The following is a 23,650-nucleotide window of genomic DNA, read 5'->3' as shown; positions in this document are numbered from 1 at the left end:
ACGTGGTATTTGTCTTTCTCTGGCTGGCTTATTTCGCTTAGCATAATACTCTCCAGGTCTTGTTGAAAAGGGTAAAAGTTCCTTCTTTTATACAGCCTAGTAATATTCCATTGTGTAAATGTACCATAGCTTTTTAATCCACTCATCTGCAGATGGGCACTTGGGCTGTTTACAGATCTTATCTATATATATAAAAGCCTAAGTGACCATTATGACCAAGTCACCAGAACAACTGGTTGACCAGTCGCTATGACACCACTGACCACCAGGGGGCAGATGCTCAATGCAGGAGCTGCCCCCTGGTGGTCAGTGCACTCCCACAGCAACTTCCCACGTCCGATCAACCTCCCCTGGTCCCTCCCCGCAGCAGGCCAACCTCCCTCCCCCTCCCCAGGCGGCCAACCTCCCGCAGCCCCTCCCCAGTGGCCAGCCTGCCAACCTACAGCAGTCCCTCCCCCTGGCTGGCCAACCTCCCACGGTCCCTCCCTCCATTACTCCCCCCAGCCAGCAGGCCCTGATCGGTCTGGCTCTGATCGGCCCAACTCCAATCAGGACTGGGCGAGATGGCCCTGATGGCCCTGATCACCAGTCAGGCCTAAGGACCCCACCTGTGCACGAATTTTGTGTACTGGGCCTCTAGTTTATTATAAATAATGCAGCTATAAACATAGGGATGCATATATTATTTCTGATTGGTGTTTCAGAATTCTTAGGATATATTCCCAAAGTGGATTGCTGGGTCAAAAGATAGTTCCCATTTTAATTTTTTGAGGAAACTCCATACTGTTTTACACAGTGGCTGCACTAGTCTGCACTCCCACTTAGGTATCTCTTGATTATCAAAATTACATGAAAAATTTTTCTAATATTACACATGCTCAAACTAAAAACCCCAAAGGTATAAGGTAAAAGACGCCATAAGATTTAAGAACTATTTTTGAATATATGACAAAATATTAACTTCTAGAATATATAAGTAAATACATAAATAAGAAAAAAAGATAACCCAGTAAAAAAATGAGCAAACAATATAATGAGAAGTTTATAATAGAGGATATACAAATAGTCAAGTGCTCAAAAATATAAGAAAAGATACTTAATTTTATTTATTAGTAAAGCAATTTATTAGAAACAGTTTCATACCTATAGGTGTGACAAAAATATAAAGGACTGGTAATATTAGCAAAGTTGTCAGGAAACAGTTACTCCTATTCATTATTGTAACTTGTTGCAATTATTTGGAAGGCAACTTTATAGTATTTATTAAAATTGTATGTGCATATACTGGTATGTACCCATTGTTTCAGCAATTCTACTCCTATAACTCATAAGTATGCAAAGATACATATATATATTATGGAAATATATATGTAGTGTACATATTAGTATATGAAAAAATTTTATATGTATATATATGAATATATACATATATAAAGATATATATACCCTTTGACCAGCAATTCCACTCCTGTAACTCATAAAATTATGAAAAGTATATATCCTATATAATAAAAGCCTAATATGCAAATTGTCCCCTCTACCAAGAGTCCTGCTGGGAGTTTGACCACTTGCTATGACGTGTGCTGACCACGAGGGGGCAGCGTGAAACATGGTGGGCATTGGCCATGTTGCGCTGGCAGCAGGTGGCAGTGGAGGCACTGCAGGCCCCAATGAGCCCGACAAGAGTGGGACTGGGGTGGGATGGTGGAGCAGGTGAGTGGGTGGCGCCAGGCTAAGGCAGGTGTGAGCCACTGGTCACCCGGTGGGGGCTGATCGCCCCACTGATCCAATCACCCCGCTGCCACCGGGGCTCCCAAGCACTGAGGGAGCCAGGCAGTGGCCCAACGCCCCGCTGATCCGATTGCAGGGTGACCAGCAGTGGTGGTGGGGGGCGGGGCTGCTGCCCTGCTCTCTCAGTGCCTGGGAGCTGGACAGTGGTGGGGCGATCGGCGGGGCTTTTGGGCCCCCGCAGGCGGTGGCCAGTGGCAGCAGCGGGGGACAGGTGGCCGGGGGAAGGGAGGGAGTACCTGGTTGGTAGCCAGCAGCTGCTAGGGACTCTACCAGTGCATGAATTTCGTGCACTGGGCCTCTAGTCAGTATATAAGTATACAGGGATGGACAAAAGTAGGTTTACAGTTGTGAGTACTCAAAACGTAGAGTTTAATGTATTATTATAATTGTAACCTGCATGTCTTTTTCCATGAACAATTGTAAACTTACTTTTGCCCTCCCCTGTATATATACACATTTGTAAGCAAATACTGAAGATATATACATTTACATATAGTACATACAGATTCATATGTATAGAAGGAATTTATACACAGACACACATGTAGAGACTCTGTAGGTGTGTGTGTGTGTGTGTGTGTGTGTGTGTGTGTGTGAGAGAGAGAGAGAGAGAGAGAGAGAGAGGTACTGCTAGCCTCAGCAATTTCACTCCTACAAATTGCTACATGCAGCTCATATAAGGATGCAAAAAGATTCTTTAGAGCATCATATGTTGAAGCAAAAAGAAAATGAAAAAAAGAAAGGGAAACAATTTATATGTTTGTGGAAAGGAGACTGGTTTTTAAAAAATTTGGGTTCATTCATAAAATACACAACTATGCAGCCATAAACAAGTGAAAATGTAGCTCTGGCTGGTGTAGCTCAGTTGATTGGTGTGTCATCTGGTAAAATGAAAGGTGATGGGTTTGATTCCAGTCAGGGCACATACTCAGGTTTCGGAGTTTGATCCCTGCCTCTGCGGAAGCAACCGATGTCTGTCTCTCTCTCTCTCTCTCTCTCTCTCTCTCTCTCTCTCTCTCTCTCCCCCCCCTTCCTCTCTCTAAAATCAATTTATAATTGTTTTAAAAAAATGAAGTGTATTTATATGTCCTAATAATGGAAGTTGTCAAACATCTATTACTAATCAAAAAAGCAAGTTGCAGAATAGTATGATCCTACTTACATTTTCTAAATGTTGGGAGAGGAGTGTTTACATGTACCTATATTTCTGGAAGGTTAATTAAAACTTTTGAAAATTGTGGTTACCCCTGGGAAGTGAGACTGGGGAGTAGGGAGGTTTCAGGAGATTGATTTTTACTTAATTCTGCTTATTTTCTCTACTACTTGGAAGTTTTCCATGAACAAGAATGTTAAAGTTACAATAACAGAAATTTGGGGCCCCAAACATAGATATTCCAATTCTGAAGACCTGAAGTTGGTCAGCAAATATGTATTTAGAATATCTCCAGGGGTGATTCTGATATGGAGTCAGAGTTGAGAACCATTCCCCTGTATATTGGCCTGAAATGACTGGTGGGGATAGCACCATCATTTCACAAATATACATAACTGGGGGACGAATGTACAATTAAATGTTACTTAATTTTTTTTCCTAGAAAGGGGATACCATTAAATTATTTGTTCATGGTAGTATTTAAAGGCTCCTGAAATCCTGGAATAGATCCATATGCAATTATTCTAAATATTAAAGGCAGTTTAGAGATTAGAGAGTAGTAGAGGATGTAAAAATATTTTAGGCAAGGTTATAGTTTATAACTCTAGGTGGCATGTTGGGAGGAGATACAGGATACTGTAAAGGGTACTGCTGTGCCCTTGAAAAGGTGGTAGAGCTCAGCAATGCATAATTCACAGGTGGAATGAGGAGCCATTAGGTATTTCCAACACTTAGCCTTCAGAAGACAACTCCATGTGTTGTCAATATTTGTTGAGCTATCTGTGGGTTTGTGAACAGAATACCATATTTTTCCGGGTATAAGATGCCCCATGTATAAGACGCCCCCCTCTTTTCCAACCCAAAATTAAGAAATCAATATTTTAAACATTTTTCTAGTTTTCCTCTTAAGGCCTTCTTTTTTGGCATCTTACAGAGTTGTTCTTCCTGTATTCTCCACTGTCTGATCATACACTCAATGGGAGGAGGTCCAAATTGTCACTCTGCAGTTCTATTTCCATGCTCTTTTGCATAGCTGATTACATTCAGTTTGAATTTTGCAGAGTAAGACAATCACTTACCAGTATTTATCCTTTTATTTTTTGACATCTTTATGGGCTCAGAATGCTCCGGTCCCTGTTGCATCTACGCACCACGCTCCACCTCCACCTCCAATTACAGCATCAGCTGATGTCAGTAACAATAAGGCTTATGATTAGAAGAAGCCTGTTCAACAAGGTATGGGCAGCTAAGCATCCACACCCACATGGCTCCATCCTCGGCTGACTTCTGTGTATAAGACACCCCTCGATTTTCAGTCTTACGATTTTAGAAAAAAAAGAAGTGTCTTATACATAGAAAAATATGGTACATTGCTTACTGTTTTATGTATAGATTAGAGGCTTGGTGCATGAAATTGTGCACCAGTGGGGTCCCTCGGCCTAGCCTGCAGGATCGGGCCAAAACTGGCTCTCTGACATCCCTTGAGGGGTCCTGGATTGTGAGAGGGCACAGGCCAGACCGAGAGACCCCACCAGTGCACAATCAGGGCCAGGGAGAGACGTGGGAGGTTGGCCAGCCAGGAAGGACCGTGGGAGGGCTCCAGGGCATGTCCAGCCCATCTCACTCAGTCCCGATTGGCTGGACCCTAGCAGCAAGCTCACCTACTGGTCGGAGTGTCTTCCCCTGGGTGGTCCATGCATGTCATAGCAACTGGTCGACCAGTCAACTGTCTGCCCCCTGGTGATCAGTGCACGTCATAACAAGCGGTTGAGCAGCCTTAGCATATTACGCTTTGATTGGTTGAATGGCAGACTGGTCGACTGGACACTTAGCATATTAGGCTTTTATTATATAAGATGTTATATCTTATAGACATTATGAAATATGTAATAACACTGAAATTATAGCTTAATCTTATAAACAAAATGCAAATATTTCACTAAGAGATTAGTGAAACCTGAAGAATAATGGCTAAACCTTACATATTTGGTTTGCGACTATTGAAAGCCATCCAAACAGTGTACACTCATTACTAGTCCTGAGTCCCACTCTGTTGTTCACAGTCCAGCACCTAGTATCTGGTGCAGAAGAAAGTGGAATTCTCAGGAAGACCCATTTTTAGCTAAGGCAAGGAGATGGAGGAATTTGTGAAGGGATAAGAAGATAGAGGGGAAGTTGGTTTAAAATTAAAAGGAAATCCAGAGGTCAAATATGAAAGGATTCAAAGGAAGTAGCACCAACCCTATCATAATGTAGAGTATTCAAATAAGAGGACAGTGAAATAGAACATTATGCATTTTGGGAGGAGGCCAAATATGAAAGGGAAATGAAGCATAGTTTAATTACTGTAATTGGTCTTAAAGTTTTGTTTAACTCTGTTGTAAAATATTTTCTGTGCCAGCACTGACTATATCTACTGGGGGTCTAAGCCAGAGGAATGGATTAATAAGTGTTTGAGGTTCCTTTGTAAACTTTCAGCATAATATAGATGGCTGTGAGATAGCATATCATCTTCATACATCTCTCAGCTATTTTTTTGCACCAGCAAAACCTTTGGTTTATATTTATTTAAAACTTCAGATTACTAAATCGGAGTTGGGTGCTCAATTTTGATGTACATGTTGATTTATATTCCTGTGCTTAATATGTAATCCATGCCAATGATACCTTCATTAGCACTGGCTTCAAAGCAAATTTTCCTTAGTACATATTAATAAAGTGATGATATATAAAAATTACCATTTCTATAAAGTATTTTTTCCTTATGCAAGGAATAATATTAAAGTCTTCTGAGTGGGGGATTCAAGAGGCAAGAAAGGAGTCACCCCATTTCTAATAGCTGAATTTGAGAAAAGTTTTATAGAAAATCAAGAGAGTAGGGAATGAGATTTCTATTATTTTAAGTCTGGAAATATTTCACAGATTTCATCAGCATGTGGACCATATATAGTTTGTTTGGTTTGGTTTGATTCATTCTGTTGAACTATTGACCCATCTTTCACAAAACACTACCCTGCTCTTCTTCCTTCTATTCCTTTTGTTGCTGTCTTCTCACCTCATTTTCTCCTTCCTGAAATGGCTGACATGGACAAATTTAGGAGACACAGAACTCTTCCCCAATCAGCCGGTTCCTACTATCACCCAGGCAAAATTTAAGGACCTAAAGTTTTAAGGAACCCAATGGAAACAGACCAGAAACTACAGTACACTTTTAAATAGGTAACAAGAGAGTTACTCATCTTCTAATGACTTCACCTACATATTTTAGCATTTTCTTGCCTTTGTACTTTCTGTTCTTTCTAGTATCCCCAACTTTTTCTTTTGGTTCTGACTACAACACCAACCCAACTTAGATCAGAATCCCTTGTTATAGTACACTCACTTAAAGACCCACTTTTTTAGAGCATTTATATTAGCTTGTAAATACCTACCACAGCTTTATTTTATAAGTCTTTTGGGTCTTCTTGCTTATCTCACTTCAAGAAACTAATTCTTCTTTGGCCAGTGTGGCTTAATGGTTGCGCATCAACCCATAAACCAGGAGGTCACCATTTGATTCCCAGTCAGGGCACGTGCCCAGGTTGCAGGCTGGATCCCTGGTGGGGATAGGGAGGGGTACTGGAGGCAGCCAATCTATGATTATCTCTCATCATCGATGTTTCTATCTCTCTCTCTACCCCTCTCCCTTCCTCTCTGAAATCAATAAAAACATATTTTAAAAAAGAAACTAATTCTTCTGGTGGCTGTGAGTGGCATGAGAGAAATGTAAAAAGCATCAAGAAAAATCAGAGGTAAGAGGAGAGGAGAAAGACCTTAAAATTAAATTAAGTACTTACTTTGCAAAGTATCTTTTCTGTCTCACTTTCCATAAACTTGTCTGTTATTTTCCAACTAACTGGTGGAGGTGGTGCTTATAAAGATTTTTCCCTCCTAGAGCTCCAGAATTTTAAAGTATGTCTTTCCTTTCCATTCTTCTATATATTTTTCCTTGCTTCTCATACCATGGCAGAATTATTACTAATAAATATCAGCCCTTACAGTCACATGTGCAACAAACTCATAAGTGATAAAATTTTAGTGATGGTAGGGAACTTAGAAGTAATATAGTCCAACTCCTACCTTTTATAGATGAGAAAAATTGAGGTTAATCAAAGTTACATCATTTAGTAAGTCATGTATTTAATTAAAGAACCAGTAGTGGAACCCAAGTCTTCTATCTTCCAATCAAGTCTTAATTTCTCTTTCCTCCATCTGCTCTCTTTTGCCCGGGGTTTATATATATTCATAAAACAAAAACAACCAGAATATGTTACTGTGATCCACAACCACATTTTCTTATTTTAGTTTCCCTTAATATCAAGTTATCATCAGATCCCACAATTTCCTTAAATTAGGAGTGAAATCATATTTCACATTAATTTCAAGGTATTATTTTTCATAACTCAGCCTCATGCAACTAGCCAATTTGAATGTCTTGGAACTTAAGAAATAGAGGACAAAATAAGGATTTCATAAATCAAATGGATAATTTTTAAATTATCAATTGACTTCTTTCATAAAGAATGCTTCTTAGTAATTGTAAAACAATATAAACTTGAAAAATACTATTCTTGTAGTCATTTATGACTGGGTGCTTACGTGATAACTACAATTGTATTTTCTGTCCTTATGGCTTAATTTGAAAATGGCGATTTCATTATTTTTGTTCCCAAAGTGATTTTTAGGTCACTCTTTTGGGGGCTATTCATGTTGTTGACATTTTAAAATAGATTTAAAAACAATCTGTTCAGATTTATTAGATACTATAGAAAGAAAAAGTATCCTAGGAACTTATAAGGGAGATCTCATACAAGGCAGAAAAAGTGTTTCTGTTTCAAAAAAATTTTAGTTTACTTTCTATTTATTATTAATCATTTTGGATGGTGCAGTGGGAAACCCCCACAAATCAAACCATACCTTTGGAGCCAGATAGATTTACTTTGCACAACCGTGGAATGAATATCTTGGGATCTTTGATAAGCTACTTGATATTCTCTCATATCCCTCGTATGGGAAATAATACCTATCTCCCAAGTTTATTTTAAGTGTTAAATGAACAAATGTATGTAAAGCATGCCTGGCACAAGTTATATGGCAATAAATGTTTATATATTTTTTCCCCAAAAAGATATACTCTGATTCTCAATTAAGCTTCCCCAGTAATGTATTTATTTGGGGAATAAAGACTTGATGGAGAGGTAAAAGTTTTTAAAATTTAGCTCAAAAGCACCTCTTCTTATAAATCTGAAATTAATTTTTCTGTTCCCTATTTTCATACCCACTCTACATGTATAAATCTTACAATGTATGTGGAACTAGTTTGTATAAATTTTTGTTGGTATCACTTAATAATTATTACAAACAGTGAGAGATGTGAACCCCTTTGAGTCTTTACCATTTCTCAGGCGTTAGTGGTAGGTAAATCCATGAACATACATTTTAAAGGCAATTTACCCACATCTTGGAGTCCAATTTCTGTTGTTTTTTCTTTATTAAAGCAGTGAATTATCCGTTGTTTCAATACTGTAATGAATCAAGCAACACTGGAAATTAAGTCCCAAAGCAGTGTATCTTTAGCAGATATTAAGACATTCCACGAGTCATAATCATATATTTTCAACAATTTTATATTCAATCTACTTCTTCAGCAACCACTTGGGAAATATCTGGAGATAATTTACTGGCTAAGTGCATCGATCTTGTAAAAGACATTTGGAGCATTTCACAGTTTGACCCCCTGAGACAGTCTAGTAAAGGACAGAGAAGCCCTAGCCGGTTTGGCTCAGTGGATAGAGCATCGGCCTGCGGACTGAAGGGTTCCGGGTTCGATTCCTGTCAAGGGCACATACCCCGTTGCCGGCTAGATCCCCAGTGGGGGGGCCTGCAGGAGGCAGCCGATCAATGATTCTCTCTCATCATTGATGTTTCTCTCTCACCTTATCCCTTCCTCTCTGAAATCAATAAAAATATAAAAAAAAGGACAGAGAAAATGTAACAAATAAATAGGTTAAGCTTGAAAGTAATCTAGGCGTTGGCACTGCGCTGGCCTCACTTAAGAGCTGTACTTCTTCCTTATCTCTTTACCGAGCGCCCCCGAATTACTTTGTTGTTTAAAGTCTGCTCATTAAGACTGTTACTGAAGAACAACTCAAAGTACAAACTATATCATGAGATCTTTCCAAGTGGCGATTTACAGGGGTGTGTTTGTATCCTATCCCTATCGTATATACTAGTAGATGAAGCAAACCATTAGTTCACCGTACAGTTTTGTCTCCTAAAATGCCCCTCCCAACCCGCCCCCCCCCCCCCCACAGCATTTTGTTCGCTGATGGTTGATGTCTGGAACGCACAGGAAGCTCTCCTTGGACTGAATAACAAACAGCAAGTGCCGGCTTCTTCCTGAGCGCTGTCTTGCACCAACTTAACCCAGGGATTTTAGGATATAAAGGCACATTCAAGCTGGTTCCCATCTTCTCCAGTCACTATCCGGTGGCTCTGGCTCCAGGACGTCCAGTGAATACGTTTTTTGCAGGTGACTTGCTGTGTCTCGCACAATAAGTAAAGCGTAGAGAGCCTACTGACACCCACAGCAACCGTTGTCATCATCATCCTCTGGTCCTCGGTCTTCGGGTTTTCCCTGCGAGCCTCAAGTGCCTAAAGGCGAAGTGAGGGCTTACGAGGGGCTCCATCAAGGTCAGTGCAGCTACCATCTCACCTACCTCCCATCGGAGGCCAATCCCGCTGCCTCCTACTCTGCCCCTCCATCTCCAGGGGCCTTCGAGGACTTCATCGTCGCACACCACTTTTCCTCCAGTAAACGACAGCTGGGAACGAAACATTCCGCTCCAAAATCTCCAAAATCTCGCTGAACACCTCTGGCCCCACCTCTCTGCCTTTGGCTACAGTTGAGGGTCAAGGGTGGGATCCAGAAAAGAAAAAGAAAAAAAAAAGAATTTATTTCCGGCCTGCCCCTCCTTTCCCTTGAGGAATCCAGTGTCCAGGAAGGCTTTCCGCTGCTCTACGTTGCAGCCTTCGTTGAACTAAGTTGGGGATGGGGAGTTGGGGAGAAAAGAAAAGTCGTTGTGGGCAGCTGGGTGCGCCCGCCATCAGTCTCCCGCGGTGGCGCACAGGTACCTGGCAAGGTCCCGGTGGCCCCGCTCCTCAGCCAGGTCCACGGGCAGGCGGCCCCACGCATCGCGCACATCCAGCCGCGCCCCGGCTCGGTGCAGCGCCACCAGCGTGTCCAGGAAGCCCTCCCGGGCGGCGTCGTGCACGGGCCGCGTGAGGGTGGCGGGGTCCGCGCAGTTGGGGTCCGCGCCGTGGATCAGCAGCAGCTCGGCCACGCGGGTGCTGCCCATCATCATGACCTGCGGGAGAGAGCAGAATGGTCAGGGCGAGGGAAAAGCGAGATGCAGGCCCGGGCAGGGACAGGTAGAAACATTTCAAACATATGAAGAATCTACTTAATGCAGAGGTGCTCACAAGCCCCAGGAATCAGGTTAAGCTTCATTTGCTGACGCAATATTTCCCCCCTCCTAGTCCCCCCACCCGCTCTAGGTATACTCTTTATTGAGGTTCAGTTTATTTTCCAAATATGCAAGAAAGAGCTGATGATAATGTGCTTGTCTTTATTGTGAGAAAGAAGAAAAGGCTGACTTCCACTTGAACATGGGAATCTATTTTGTTAAATGATTTATAGGTGGAGTTAAGTTTAAAGGCTTTTAAAATCTTAAATTATTTCTCTTGCTCTTCACTCTCTCCCCAGACATAATCCGTGTCTAAAAATCGTTATTAGGCAGTCAGCTGATGCTATATCTTGGAAGTTAGAGTAATGCTTTAGGGGAGAAAATGAGAAACAACTAAATTTAAAATAAGGCTTACTTTGTTTAGTTCTCACAGTAAATCCCCAGTGGAAGGCCTTTGCTTTTCAGTCACATAAGTCTGTGCTTATAAATGTAATATAGTCCTACAATTTGAGCCAAAATTGGAGGTATAGGGGAAAAAGTAAAGAGAGACACACATTGTTTATAAAATAATGAAAACCAATTATCTGTTGTTAATAAATGGTTCACCATTTTAAATATTTAACTTAATGTTATAGAGAAGGCCCAGAGTTTAGAGGATGGTAGATTTAATGTAACATGTAATATTAATACTATATTTACATTGTATAGGATTTTATAATATGCTAGGGTTTTATAATATTAAATAGTAAATGTTTTGCTATATGAAAAGAACTTGGATGTCAGTAGTTGAATCAGAACTATGCATAACTTAGAAAAAGGATGTTTGGAGCAGTAATCCTATAGCACCCATTTGTATAAATATACATTATGCAAACATTTATTTCTTTAACAATAAAACAATTTTTGACAAACTAAATATCCAAAGTGGAATTATTTGTTCTTGTGACTTTGTGTTTTAAAATGTACTATGTAACTGAAAGATAGTATACTAATTTTTTTGTTTTGTTTCATGAATATTAGAAGCATCCAATTCCTTGCTTAAAAACCAAGATAGGTTATCATTCTACTAGTGATATAAAGGCTGTTTCACATATAGAGGGGGGGGGGGAAGTGGTTCTTAATATCCCAGAAAATGGTGAATTAAAACTATAAAACCTACTTATACAATTATTAGTATAATTTGAAGTCTTTAACAACTACTGTACCATATTTTTGATGCTTTAAATCATCCCTCATTTCTTGTAACACTTCTATGAATTCTAAAGGAATGAACATATATTTTCTTTAAAATCTACACTATTAGCAAGATTCATTAATAAAAGCTTGGTTCTGGAAGGTACTAATTAAAGCGGAAATAATAAAATGTTGAATAAATGTATTTCAACAATGAAGAGGCTAATTATTTATGAAGACTCTTTTTTATTTAAAAAGTACCTAACAGTTGTGGGGAATGCTTTTGTAATCCAAGCATTCAGTATGGTAATTAGGCAGTAAAAATCCATAGAATCATTTTTTCTTACGTAATGCTCAAGAGATAATGCTAACATAAAAAAAAGGAGTACGTATTGTGATTTAGGAACCCTGTCTTGTTCCTTTGTTTAGAAAAAGAATGCAAAGAATTTCATATTGCAGCTTGAAACTTCACAGTGAGTTTTTTTTCATGTACTATGATTTTGTGTGATTCTTTAAATCCAATACAGAATGTGTAAGTTGTAATTTATCTCTGATCCTGAGTCGGGAGAGGATATACTGATATTTTCCCCATCACTAAAAAGAACAAACTGATGCAGTGGGTTTTTCATTCCTTTTTTTTTTTTAAGGATTTTTGGTGGGTGAACACCTGCTTTACATTTGGGCTCCACATCTCTAGCAAGAGAGAAACAGTGGAGACCCAGGTCCCAGAGGCGCCCCAGGGAGGCCGCGCCCCCGCGTTCGCACGCCCCCTGCCGACGAGGCCCCTGGGCCCCAGGTACCTGGATCGGGCGCCTCCCGAAGCCGTTGACTCCGTTGGGATCCGCGCCGGCCTGCAGGAGCTGCTGCACAGTCTCCACTTGCCCCCGCGCCGCGGCGCTGGCCAGACCCGCATCGCTGCTGCTACCTCCGAGCTTGACCTTCTCTTCTTCCCACATTTCGCAGACGACAGACAAAATCGGGATGATCCGCCGCTAGCCCTGAGCTTCACGACACTCCTCGCTCCGTCCCCGCGTCGCCCTGGAGCGCTCTCTCCTCCTCGGGAGAGCTCCGCTGGCTCCAGTCCCCTTTCGCCGCCCTTTTGTGACTTGGAGGCTCATGCAAAGGCCAAACGGCCTTTCGTTAAGTCGGGCTTTTCCGGGCGATCGCGAATGAGCGGACGCGCCCAGCTCGCTCCCAGGAAAGGCGCCTGGTGCAAGGGCTCCGGCTGCAAGGGCAGGAGGGAGCGTCCCAGATTGCATACGCACTGCGGAGTTTCTCGCCGAGTGTTTTGCCGGCTGGGAGTGGAGCGGTTTGGTCCAGCTGGGCGGTGCGTCGGCTCTCCCCACCCCCTTCGGCTCCGCCCGCAGCCCGCCGGCCGGCTTGGCTACTGCGGCTCCCGGGCCGCGAGGCGGGGCCCGCAGAGCTGCAGAGGACGAGGTAGGGGCGGGGATAGGGGAGTTGACGAGGTAGGGGCGGGGATGGGGGCGTGGAGCTAGCCCAGATGGTGCTAGGACGCATGCGCCAGACACCGGGAGCTCAGAGGCTCAGGCCTTGCTCGCCCAGAGTCCAGCAAAGTCTTGGCCAAAGTTTTGGCCATGGAATCAATGTACTCAGCCCCTCCCTCCAGCAGGCGGAGCAGAGTATTTCTATTCCTTCAGCCCTATGCCCGCTGGTTTCACGCTGGAGACGTTAGTTGCTCCCTGTGTAGAATAAATGACAGAAAGACATTTAAAATAACTCTGTCTTAAGATGTCTGAAAGTGACAGCTCTGCACCGGTCATGCAGGTTATATTCACCCCCAGGCAGTACTTGAACTTCACTAACTTCACATCTTGCATCAACCCTAGCAATTTTCTTTTGGGTGTGTCTTCCTATTTGAATCAGTATAAGAGAAAACCCCCGAGAATCCTGTTTTGAATGTACTATTTATTCTTTTCATCTTTGAGTTATGGTTACACTCCTTTAAAAAAAAACACACGACTTCTAGATTGAGAGTGACAACATGTCAGGCACCTAAAAATATAAATATATATTTTAAGAATCTGAGATCCCACTTTCATGATATTTGAACAGTTTATTTTTGTTTGCACTCTTACCTATTAAAACCCACCTCAGAAAGTATTTAGTTTTTACTTTTTATGAGTAATAAAGGAAATTTATGCAGTAATAATGAAACACAATAAAACAGGGGTGTGGTGCTGGCCTGTCATTAAACAGGTTGAACCTGTCATTAAATCCTCTTCTGAAGATTTAAAGGCCAAGTGCTTTTCTTCTTAATCTTCCTAGGTGAGCTTGCATTAATGCATTGCTTTAAAGATTTAAAAAGTTATAGCTGATGCTTGATTGAAATAGGAAGAGAACGACAAGTTGTGTGTCTGTTGCCTAAAAACTTTGGCGAGGAACTACATGAAAGTGGGTCTCTCCTAACACTGAATTGTTTTTATTTACCACATCATTTTTGGTTCAGAGTGCCAAGGAGGAAGACTCTTAAAGGGAGGGCAATTGTTTGCTTACTTACAAATGAGACTCCATATGTTTCTTCTGGCATGCCTTAGCTTGGACTCCCCTACCCTCAAGCCACTGTAGAATGAGAAAGAGCTCTTTAAAGGAAGGAAGGCCTATGGAAATGGTAGTTAGGGCTGAAGATATACTAACCGACAATTCAACTGCATGGGGAAGAGAATGAGGCAGCATTAATAACAATTATTTCTCTCTCACCCTACCCACATTTTTTAGGTTTCAGTTTCTTAGTTCCTCTACCTTTTCATCTTATTTGATCCTCTACTCTTATCTGGAAAAATAAATTGTCCCTTTTGTTTGTTGATGATGGCTCTATTCCTTCATCTGGCCAGAGCAATACCTTTGGGTGAAACAACCCAGTGAGTTGTTTTTGTTTAGTCTTTGGGGACAGTATTTATGCAGTGTATTGGGAATTACAGGTATGTAAGTGGAATTGGAGGAAGAGGAGGAAAGATGGACAGCGGGAAGCCAGAGTCTTTAAAAGGAATGGCATTACTTCTTTGCTAGTCACTCTCAGGGGCTGAGTCACTAGACTGATATAGGTGGATGTGATGGCAAATGAATTCAGTCCAGAATATCTTTATCAGAACAGCCTGGTTACTCTAAAATTTAGTGCACAGCCAAATGTCGCAAGACAGGCTGTCTTTTATTTATTTATTTGATTTTTAAAATACATTTTTTATTGATTTCAGGGAGGAAGGGAGAGAGATAGACACATCAATGATGAGAGTTATTGATTGGCTGTCTCCTGCATGCCCCCTACTGGGAATCAAGCCCGCAACCCCAGCATTTGCCCTGACTGGGAATTGAACCTGTGATCTCCTGGTTCATAGGTCAATGCTCAACCACTGAGCCACACCAGCCAAGTGGCAGGTTGCCTTTTAAGGGCCTGTTGTTAGGGGAGGCAGAGGAAGGTGGAAGTGGGCAAAGCAGTGGTGGGGGCAATGGGGACTCCTGCCATGATATCAACATTAAAACATTTTATTTTTTTTAATTTAATAAATCTTTATTGTTCAGATTATTACAATTGTTCCTCTTTTTTCCCCCCGTATCTCCCCTCCACCCGGTTCCCACCCCACCCTCTGCCCTTACCTCCCCCCCCCGCACTGTCCTCATCCATAGGTGTACAATTTTTGTCCAGTCTCTTCCCGCACCCCCACATCCCTTTCCCCCTGAGAATTGTCAGTCCACTCCCTTTCTATGCCCCTGATTCTATTATATTTGCCAGTTTATTCTGTTCATCAGATTTTTTATTCACTTAATTTTTAGATTCACTTGTTGATGGATATGTATTTGTTGTTCATAGTTTTTATCTTTACCTTTTTCTTCTTCTTCCTCTTCTTAAAGAATACCTTTCAGCATTTCATATAATCCTGGTTTGGTGGTGATGAACTCCTTTAGCTTTTTCTTGTCTGTGAAGCTCTTTGTCTGACCTTCAATTCTGAATGATAGCTTTGCTGGGTAGAGTAATCTTGGTTGTAGGTTCTTGCTATTAATCACTTTGAATATTTCTTGCCACTCCCATCTGGCTTGCATAGTTTCTGTTGAGAAATCAGCTGACAGTTGTATGGGTGCTCCTTGGTAGGTAACTAACTGTTTTTCTCTTGCTGCTTTTAATATTCTCTCTTTGTCTTTTGCTCTTGGCATTTTAATTATGATGTGTCTTGGTGTGGTCCTCTTTGGATTCCTTTTGTTTGGGGTCCTGGACTTGTAAGTCTATTTCTTTCACCAGGTGGGGGAAGTTTTCTGTCATTATTTCTTCCAATAGGTTTTCAGTATCTTGCTCTCTCTCTTCTTCTGGCACCCCCATAATTCTGATGTTGGTACGCTTGAAGTTGTTCCAGAGGCTCCTTACACTATCTTCATATTTTTGAATTCTTCTTTCATTTTGCTTTTCCGGTTGAGTGTTTTTTGCTTCTTTGTATTTCAAATCTCTGACTTGATTCTTGTGTTCCTCTAGTCTGCTGTTGGGTCTCTGTATAATATTTTTTATTTCAGTCAGTGTATGTTTAATTTCTAGTTGGTGTTTTTTCATATCCTCGAGGATCTCACTGAATTTATCGGCCTTTTCTAGAAAATTCTTGAAAAATCTTATAACCATGGTTTTGAACTCTATATCCAGTCACTTGCTTTCCTCCATTTCTTTCATTTGTGATCTGTTTCTTTGTCTCCGCATTTTCGTTGCTTCCCTGAGTTGATAGAGTGTGCTAGGTGTCCTAGAGGGCCCAGTGGCTCAACTTCCCCTGTTATCTGAGGTGGACACTCTTGGTGCACCCCTTTGTGGGCTGTGTGCATAGTCTTGTTGTAGTTAAGTCTTGATTGTTGTTAGTATCACTGGGTGGAATTGACCTCCAGGCCAATTGGCTGTGAGGATCAGCTGTGTCTATGCTGGGACAACTTCTGTGTTGGAGACACCCTTATGAGACAAGACTTGCAAAAGCCTCTGTGCTCAGCTTGGATGGGGCAGAGTCTCAGGGTGGAGCAGACAGCATTTGTTTCCCCATCAGCCCTGCCCTAAGAGGCCCCTGAGTCTTAGTGTCCCATGGTAATCACTGCAAGCACCTCTGAGAGAAAGCCGCCCTCGAGTTCCGCCCACTGCCAGACAGTTTCTCCCCGAATGAGTCTCTCCCCAGAGTCTCGCCTGGAACTGGAGTTCAGTGCAGTTGGGAGCTTTTGTCTCCCTCTTGCTTGATAAAGCCAGCTATGTACTCAGTTTCCCACCCTCTCCGCGCATGTGTCTCAGTACCTGTGCCTTCTGCAGCTCCTCTGAGTCTCAATGTGCTTTTCTATTTCTTTCTAGTTGTAGAATTTCCACTTAGCCAGCTTTCCTGTGGTTCTGGATGATGTCCGTTTTGTCTTTTAGTTGTAGTTTTGAAATTGTTGTGCGAGGCAGCAGTTTAGGTGTTTACCTATGCCACCATCTTGGTTTCTCTAAAACATTTTAAATGAAATAAAAATAAAGATGTGTTGTTGGGAACTTCCCTCTAATGGATCCAGTAATTAAATTTAGTTCAACAAAACTTAGTTCAGTATGTCCAGGAATTCACAGTTGAATAAGATTTAGGTCCTAGCTTTTAATTAACTTCCCCAATGGCATTCAGAACTAATAAATAGAGAGTTTCAATTTAATATGACAACTTTACTGTGACTTGTGTTTACAGAGTATTTGGGGAATAAGGAAGAAGGGAACTTAACTCAAGATCAAGGTGCAGCTGAAGACAGTCTTTAAAGAATGCATTGGAAATTAACTGTTTCCTATCTTCTCACCTTGGATTTCTTTGAAACTTAACAAGAAGATTAGGAAAAGATAGCCTGAACCAATTTTTTCTTGTTTTTTAATCCTCACCCGATGATATTTTTTCCATTGTTTTTTTTCTCATTGTTTTATTTTTTAATACATATTTTTATTGTTGGTAGTATTATAGATATCTTCCATCTCCTCCCTTCCCCCCCCCCACTCCTCCCAGCACCTCCCCTTCCCCCCTATTGCCTGAGTCCATGGGCTATGATATAAGTATATAAGTTCTTTGGTTTATCTCTTCTTGTCCCCCCCAACCCCACATTGAGATATGGAACCAACTGGCATACCTCAACTGATTTTTAGAGAGAGTGGAAGGTAGGGAGGATGTTGGGTGGGAGAGAGAGAAACATTGATGTGAGTGAGACACACCGATTGGTTGCCTTCTGCACAGGCCCTGACCAGAGCTGGGGATTGAACCTGTAACCCAGGTACATGCCCTTGACCAGGAATTGAGTCTGTGACCCTTCAGTGCATGGGCCTACGCTCTAACCACTTAGAAACACCAGCCAGGGCACTTGAGCCAATTTTTGAGCCACTTTCTTAAGTGGTAGGCATTGTCAGAGTCTGAAAAATAAAAACTATTTTGGGGTGATGAGATGAAAGATACTTTTTTGTTGTTTGGTTGAAGGGGACATAGATAAAGACTGGCAAGACAGGTGAAAAGACAGTGGGTAGAATGACTGAGACTCTACCATGAGACAGATATGTGAGCTTCGCTAAGCAAGTTCACTGGCAAAAGAACTTTGGGCAGGTGAAGTTTTGTCAGGGGTATGCGGGATTACTAGCACCACGGACAGCGCTTTCCTACAAAGATTGTCTGGGTGGTCCTAATACACTCCAGCCTGAGGATTCCTGAGGACACTTAAAACTTGATTTTCCAAAGCCCTTTCTCCCCTGAAATTAAAAGAGAATCACATGGAAGCCAAAGTGCTCACTCAGCATGGTGTCCAAATATTATTGGATTACCTAATATTCTATCTGTAAAGAATATTAAATATCCTCTGTATTTAAAAGAAGAGTGGAGACATTATTCTTATTGTCTACTCTGTTCCAAATGCTTTACAGATATTATTTCATGCAATCCTCATAAAACCCTTATGCAACATGCAATAGTATCTCAATTTTACAGACAAGACAAAAGTATCAGAGAAGCGAAGTAACTTGCATACTAGCTAATAATAGTTGGAGGTAGCATTTAATCTGTGTGGCTTCAGAGCATCTACCCTTTTCATTATATTGTTTTAACAGCTGTCATGGTAGGCTTAACTGGAAAAAAAGTGCAATAAACTGACTTATAATTATTTCCCATTCTATACTGTATTTTCCAGATGGCTTACCTCACAGCATACCCTTCATATAATTCAAAGCTGACATTTTACATGCAACACAATAGCACATTTGTCTTGGGCAATAGAGTAAGATAATGAAACATTTTACCTCTTCCTGAAACCCAGCTGTCTCTAGGATGAAATACAACCTGTTAACACTTTGAACACATTTAAGAGATGAAATGGATGGGAACATAGTGGGCAGCTGAAACTTAGAATTGTCACAACTATGCCTTTTAATAGGGTGAATAATTTATAAGTGAGAACAGATAGAAAGTAAATTAGTATAAAATTTTGGATGTAAATGGAAAGGAATGAGTAGAGTCAGTTACAGTATTATAAGTAGTATTATAAGTAATGCAGATTCCTAGTGATAATGTTTATATCACTAGTTGGTGAAACTATATATGTACTCACTGTAAAAGTGTGAATAGAATCAGTTGAGTGACCAAGAGAAGTAGTGACATAACTTGAACATGGTTGGATCCCACTTAGAAAGGAGTGCATATTCCTCAGATTAATTTATACTAACAGATGTAAAAATTAAATTTTCTGGCACAAATTTTAGCATAGAATATTTTTAAGAAAAAATAGTATAGACTGTAGTATTTAATCCTAGGAATTAATGCCAAAACTTTTCTAGCAAAAAACTTCTGATAATATGTGTTGATACTGCCTCTTTAGTCTCTTTAGTCATTCTGAAAACAATGTTGAATATTTTTTACATTGTTAATGCTTTTTTTTAAAAAAAAAATATAGGCTCAACATTGTATTTGATTACTTATATATAAGGAACAGTTCCTAAGACATAAATACAATTCACATTCAAACTTAGACTAATTAGATGGAAAAAAAAATCCAGCAAGGACTTCCTGGTCAAGATGGCAGTATAGATACATATGGTACTCAAATCCTCCCACAACCACAACCAAATTACAACTAACCTACAGAACAACATCATTCAGAACCAGCTGAAATCTAGTTGAATGGAAGTCCTACAACTAGGAATTTAAAGAAGATGCCACATCAAGACTGGTAGGAGGGGCAGAGACACAGAAGGGGCTGGTCCTATACAAGACCTTTTAAAATCTGGAGGGATATCTTGGCTGCAGATGTTTCCCATGAGGAGCAAGGGGTCCCAGTCCCACACCAGGCCCGTCAGCTCAGGGTTCCAGTGTCAGGAAGACAAGTCCCCATAACTTCTGGCTGTAAAAACCAGTGGGGATGGAGGCTAAGGGAGATGGAGGCTCATGGAGTCCCAGGCAGTTCTTTGTAAAGGGCCTTACATGGTCTTCCCTGGACTCCTTCCCTCTGAGCTCCAGTGCTGGGGCAGCAGCTTGAAAGGAATTGGGGATATAAGGGGAGGAATTGAATTGTTTGGCATTAGGGCAAGAGCTGGGTGGCAGTTTACTGCCAAACAAAAGTGCTGGCAGAGATCATTGTTTGTTTTCTAAGACCTCCCCCCACCTCCACCACAGATATGACAGGTAGGTGCCATATCTGAGTCTCCATCAACTGGGCTCATACTGTTTGCCCCACCCTGGTGATTCCCTGTGACCTGTCCCCACCCAACTTGTGGCCTCAATTATGCCATTTTCAGTGCCCCCCCCCATACAACTGGCCTCTCTTTTCTTAAGCAGCATGTGGCCTATGAGTAGCCTGCACCTCTTGCTAAGTGGCCCCAGGCCTGGCATTAGTGGCAGCCACCTTGATTTGCAGCTTGGCCGCTCCTGGGCACCTCTAAGCCCAGCGTGAGTATCAGCCACCTGCAGATTGCTCTGTAGCTCATGCCAGGTGGCCCCAGGCAGGATGCACATGGTGGCTGACCTTTTACCTCTTGGGAGGCCTCAGAGCTAGAGCAACTGGTGGACAGCTTCAGACTATGCCAAATTACAACCCTGCAACCTTCAAGGGGTGGACTTAGTGAACACTGAAGCAAGTCCTGCTCCATAGGATTGACTCCTGCACAGCAGATCCTCCGCTGTAGTTGCAGCCAGTCCTCACAGCCAATTGGCTATTGACCCAAACAGCAATCAAAGCTCAACTACAACAGGCCAGTGCACCTGGAGTGCCCAGCTTGGTTGACTGGGGAGACTGTGCCACCGAACCCTATAGGACACCTACTACACAAGGCTACTCTACCACATCTGGGAGATTTAGTAGCTCTACCTAATATATAGAAACAGCCATAGCAAAGCAGCCAAAATGCAGAGACAAAGAAACAGGTTCCAAAGGAAAGAATAGGAGAAATACCTATAAAAAGAACTATATGAAATTGAGGCAAGCAAACTGCCAGATACAGAATTCAAAACGATGGTTATAAGAACGCTCAAGGAACTTAGTGAGAATTTCAACAGCCTCAAAAATGACATAAAAACCATAAAAAAGGAAGGAGAAACCAAGATGGCGGCATAGGTAAGCACCTAAACTGCTGCCTCACACAACAATTTCAAAACTACAACTAAAAGACAGAACGGACACCATCCAGAACCACAGGAAAGCTGGCTGAGTGAAAATTCTACAACTAGAAGGGAAGAGAAAAGCTCACAGAGAATTGGAGGTACGGCAAAGGGTCTTTGTGCGCGCAGAGAGGAAGGGTGGTTGAGAGCCTGGCTGACTTTCTCTGGCAGAAGGGGGAAGGAAGCCCCCGACCGCACTGAACCCCAGTTCTGACTGCACTGAACCCCAGTCCCGGGCGAAACCCCGTGGACCCAGGCTCATACAGGGGGAGTTTGGACTGTCAGGTAGAGAGAAAGGCACCCGGAGACTCGGAGACCCGGGGGAGACCCGGGGGAGCCCTGGCAGGCAGGGTTCCGGAGGCGCGCACGTCAGTGTGCACAAAGGCTGCGGAGGTTGCCTCAGGCTTTCCCTAGCAGAAGGGATTCCGAAGCTCCTGACTGCACTGAACCCCAATTCTGACTGCACTGAACCCCAGTTCCAGGCGAGCCCCTGGGGACCCGTGCTCTTACGGGGGGGAATCTGGACTCTCAGGCAGAGACTCGGGAGCCGGGGAAGGCAGAGGTCTGCAGGCACGCGCATGCCAGTGCGCACAAAGGCTGCGGAGGTTGCCACAGGCTTTCCCTAGTGGAAGGGAGTCAGAAGCTCCTGACTGCACTGAGCCCCCGTTCTGACTGCACTGAACCCCAGTTCCAGGCGAGCCCCTGGGGACCCACGCTCTTGTGGGGGGAATCTGGACTCTCGGGCAGAGACTCGGGAGCCAGGGAAGGCAGAGGTCTGCAGGCGCGCACGCGCGCAAGGGCAAGGCTGACTGAAAGCCAAGACTGTCTGCTCCGCCCTGAGACTCCACCCCATCCAAGCTGAGCACAGAGGCTATTGCAATTTGGCAAGTCTAATCCTATAAGGCTGTCTCCAGCACCGAACTTCTCCCAGCGTAGACACAGCTGATCCTTACAGCCAACTGGCCTGGAGGTCAATTCCTCCCAGTGATACCAACAACAATCAAGACTTAACTACAACAAGGCTGTACACACAGTCCACAAAGGGGTGCACCAAGACTGTCCACCTCAGGTTAACTGGGAGGCCGACCCACTGGGCCATATAGGAAACCTAGCACACAAATCTACCCTACCAACTCAGGGAAACAGTGAAAATGCGGCATCAAAGAAACAGATCACAAACAAAAGAAATGGAGGAAAACAAACGACTGGATATAGAATTCAAAACCACGGTTATAAGGCTTTTCAAGAATATCCTAGAAAAGGCCAATAAATATAATGAGACCCTCGAAGATATGAAAAAGGACCAACTAGAAATTAAACATACACTGACTGAAATAAAAAATATTATACAGAGACCCAACAACAGACTAGAGGAACACAAGAATCAAGTCAAAGAATTGAAATACAAAGAAGCAAAAAACACTCAACCGGAAAAGCAAAAAGAAAAAAAAAAATCCAAAAAGTTGAAGATAGTGTAAGGAGCCTCTGGGACAACTTCAAGCGTACCAACATCAGAATTATGGGGGTGCCAGAAGAAGAGAGAGAGCAAGATACTGAAAACCTATTGGAAGAAATAATGACAGAAAACTTCCCCCACCTGGTGAAAGAAATAGACTTACAAGTCCAGGAAGCGCACAGAACCCCAAACAAAAGGAATCCAAAGAGGACCACACCAAGACACATCATAATTAAAATGCCAAGAGCAAAAGACAAAGAGAGAATATTAAAAGCAGCAAGAGAAAAACAGTTAATTACCTACAAGGGAGCACCCATACGATTATCAGCTGATTTCTCAACAGAAACTATGCAGGCCAGACGGGAGTGGCAAGAAATATTCAAAGTGATGAATAGCAAGAACCTACAACCAAGATTACTCTACCCAGCAAAGCTATCATTCAGAATTGAAGGGCAGATAAAGAGCTTCACAGATAAGAAAAAGCTAAAGGAGTTCATCACCACCAAACCAGTATTATATGAAATGTTGAAAGGTATTCTTAAAGAAGAGGAAGAAGAAAAAAGTAAAGAGAAAAATTATGAACAACAAATACATATCTATCAACAAGTGAACCTAAAAATCAAGTGAATTAAAAACCTGAGGAACAGAATAAACTGGTGAATATAATAGAATCAGGGGCATAGAAAGGGAGTGGACTGATAATTCTCAGGGGGAAAGGGGTATGGCGGGGTTCAGGAAGAGACTGGACAAAAATCATACACCTATGGATGAGGACAGTGGCGGGGAGGTAAGGGTTGAGGGTGTGTTGGGAACTGGGTGGAGGGGAGCTATGGGGGGAAAAAGGAGAAACAATTGTAATAATCTGAATAAAGATTTATTTAAAAAAAACACACCATAAAAAAGAAATAATCTGAAATGAAGAATAATTTACAGGGAATCAGCAGCAGAGTGGATGATGCTCATA

General features: G+C 42.1%; 1 protein-coding gene and 1 long non-coding RNA gene across 2 annotated transcripts in view; one reads left to right on the top strand and one right to left on the bottom strand.

Moving 5' to 3' along the window:
• The window catches only part of LOC308248590, a 137,435-nt gene that overhangs the window by 2,144 nt on the left and 111,641 nt on the right, over positions 1–23,650 (top strand). The gene's annotated exons all lie outside the window — the stretch shown is intronic.
• Positions 4,777–13,001, bottom strand: CDKN2B (cyclin dependent kinase inhibitor 2B). Its single transcript, XM_080668704.1, has 2 exons — positions 12,423–13,001; positions 4,777–10,350 (listed from the first exon to the last, which is right to left on the bottom strand). Exons 1-2 carry the CDS (start codon positions 12,576–12,578, stop codon positions 10,090–10,092), a joined length of 417 nt encoding a protein of 138 aa, XP_080524830.1. The 5' UTR covers positions 12,579–13,001; the 3' UTR covers positions 4,777–10,089.

This window comes from Plecotus auritus (assembly GCF_963455305.1).
Source record: "Plecotus auritus genome assembly, chromosome: 5".
Taxonomy (NCBI): Eukaryota; Metazoa; Chordata; class Mammalia; order Chiroptera; family Vespertilionidae; genus Plecotus; species Plecotus auritus.
The sequence above is the reverse complement of the archived record's forward strand: the minus strand, read 5'-3'. Positions and strand labels throughout refer to the sequence as shown.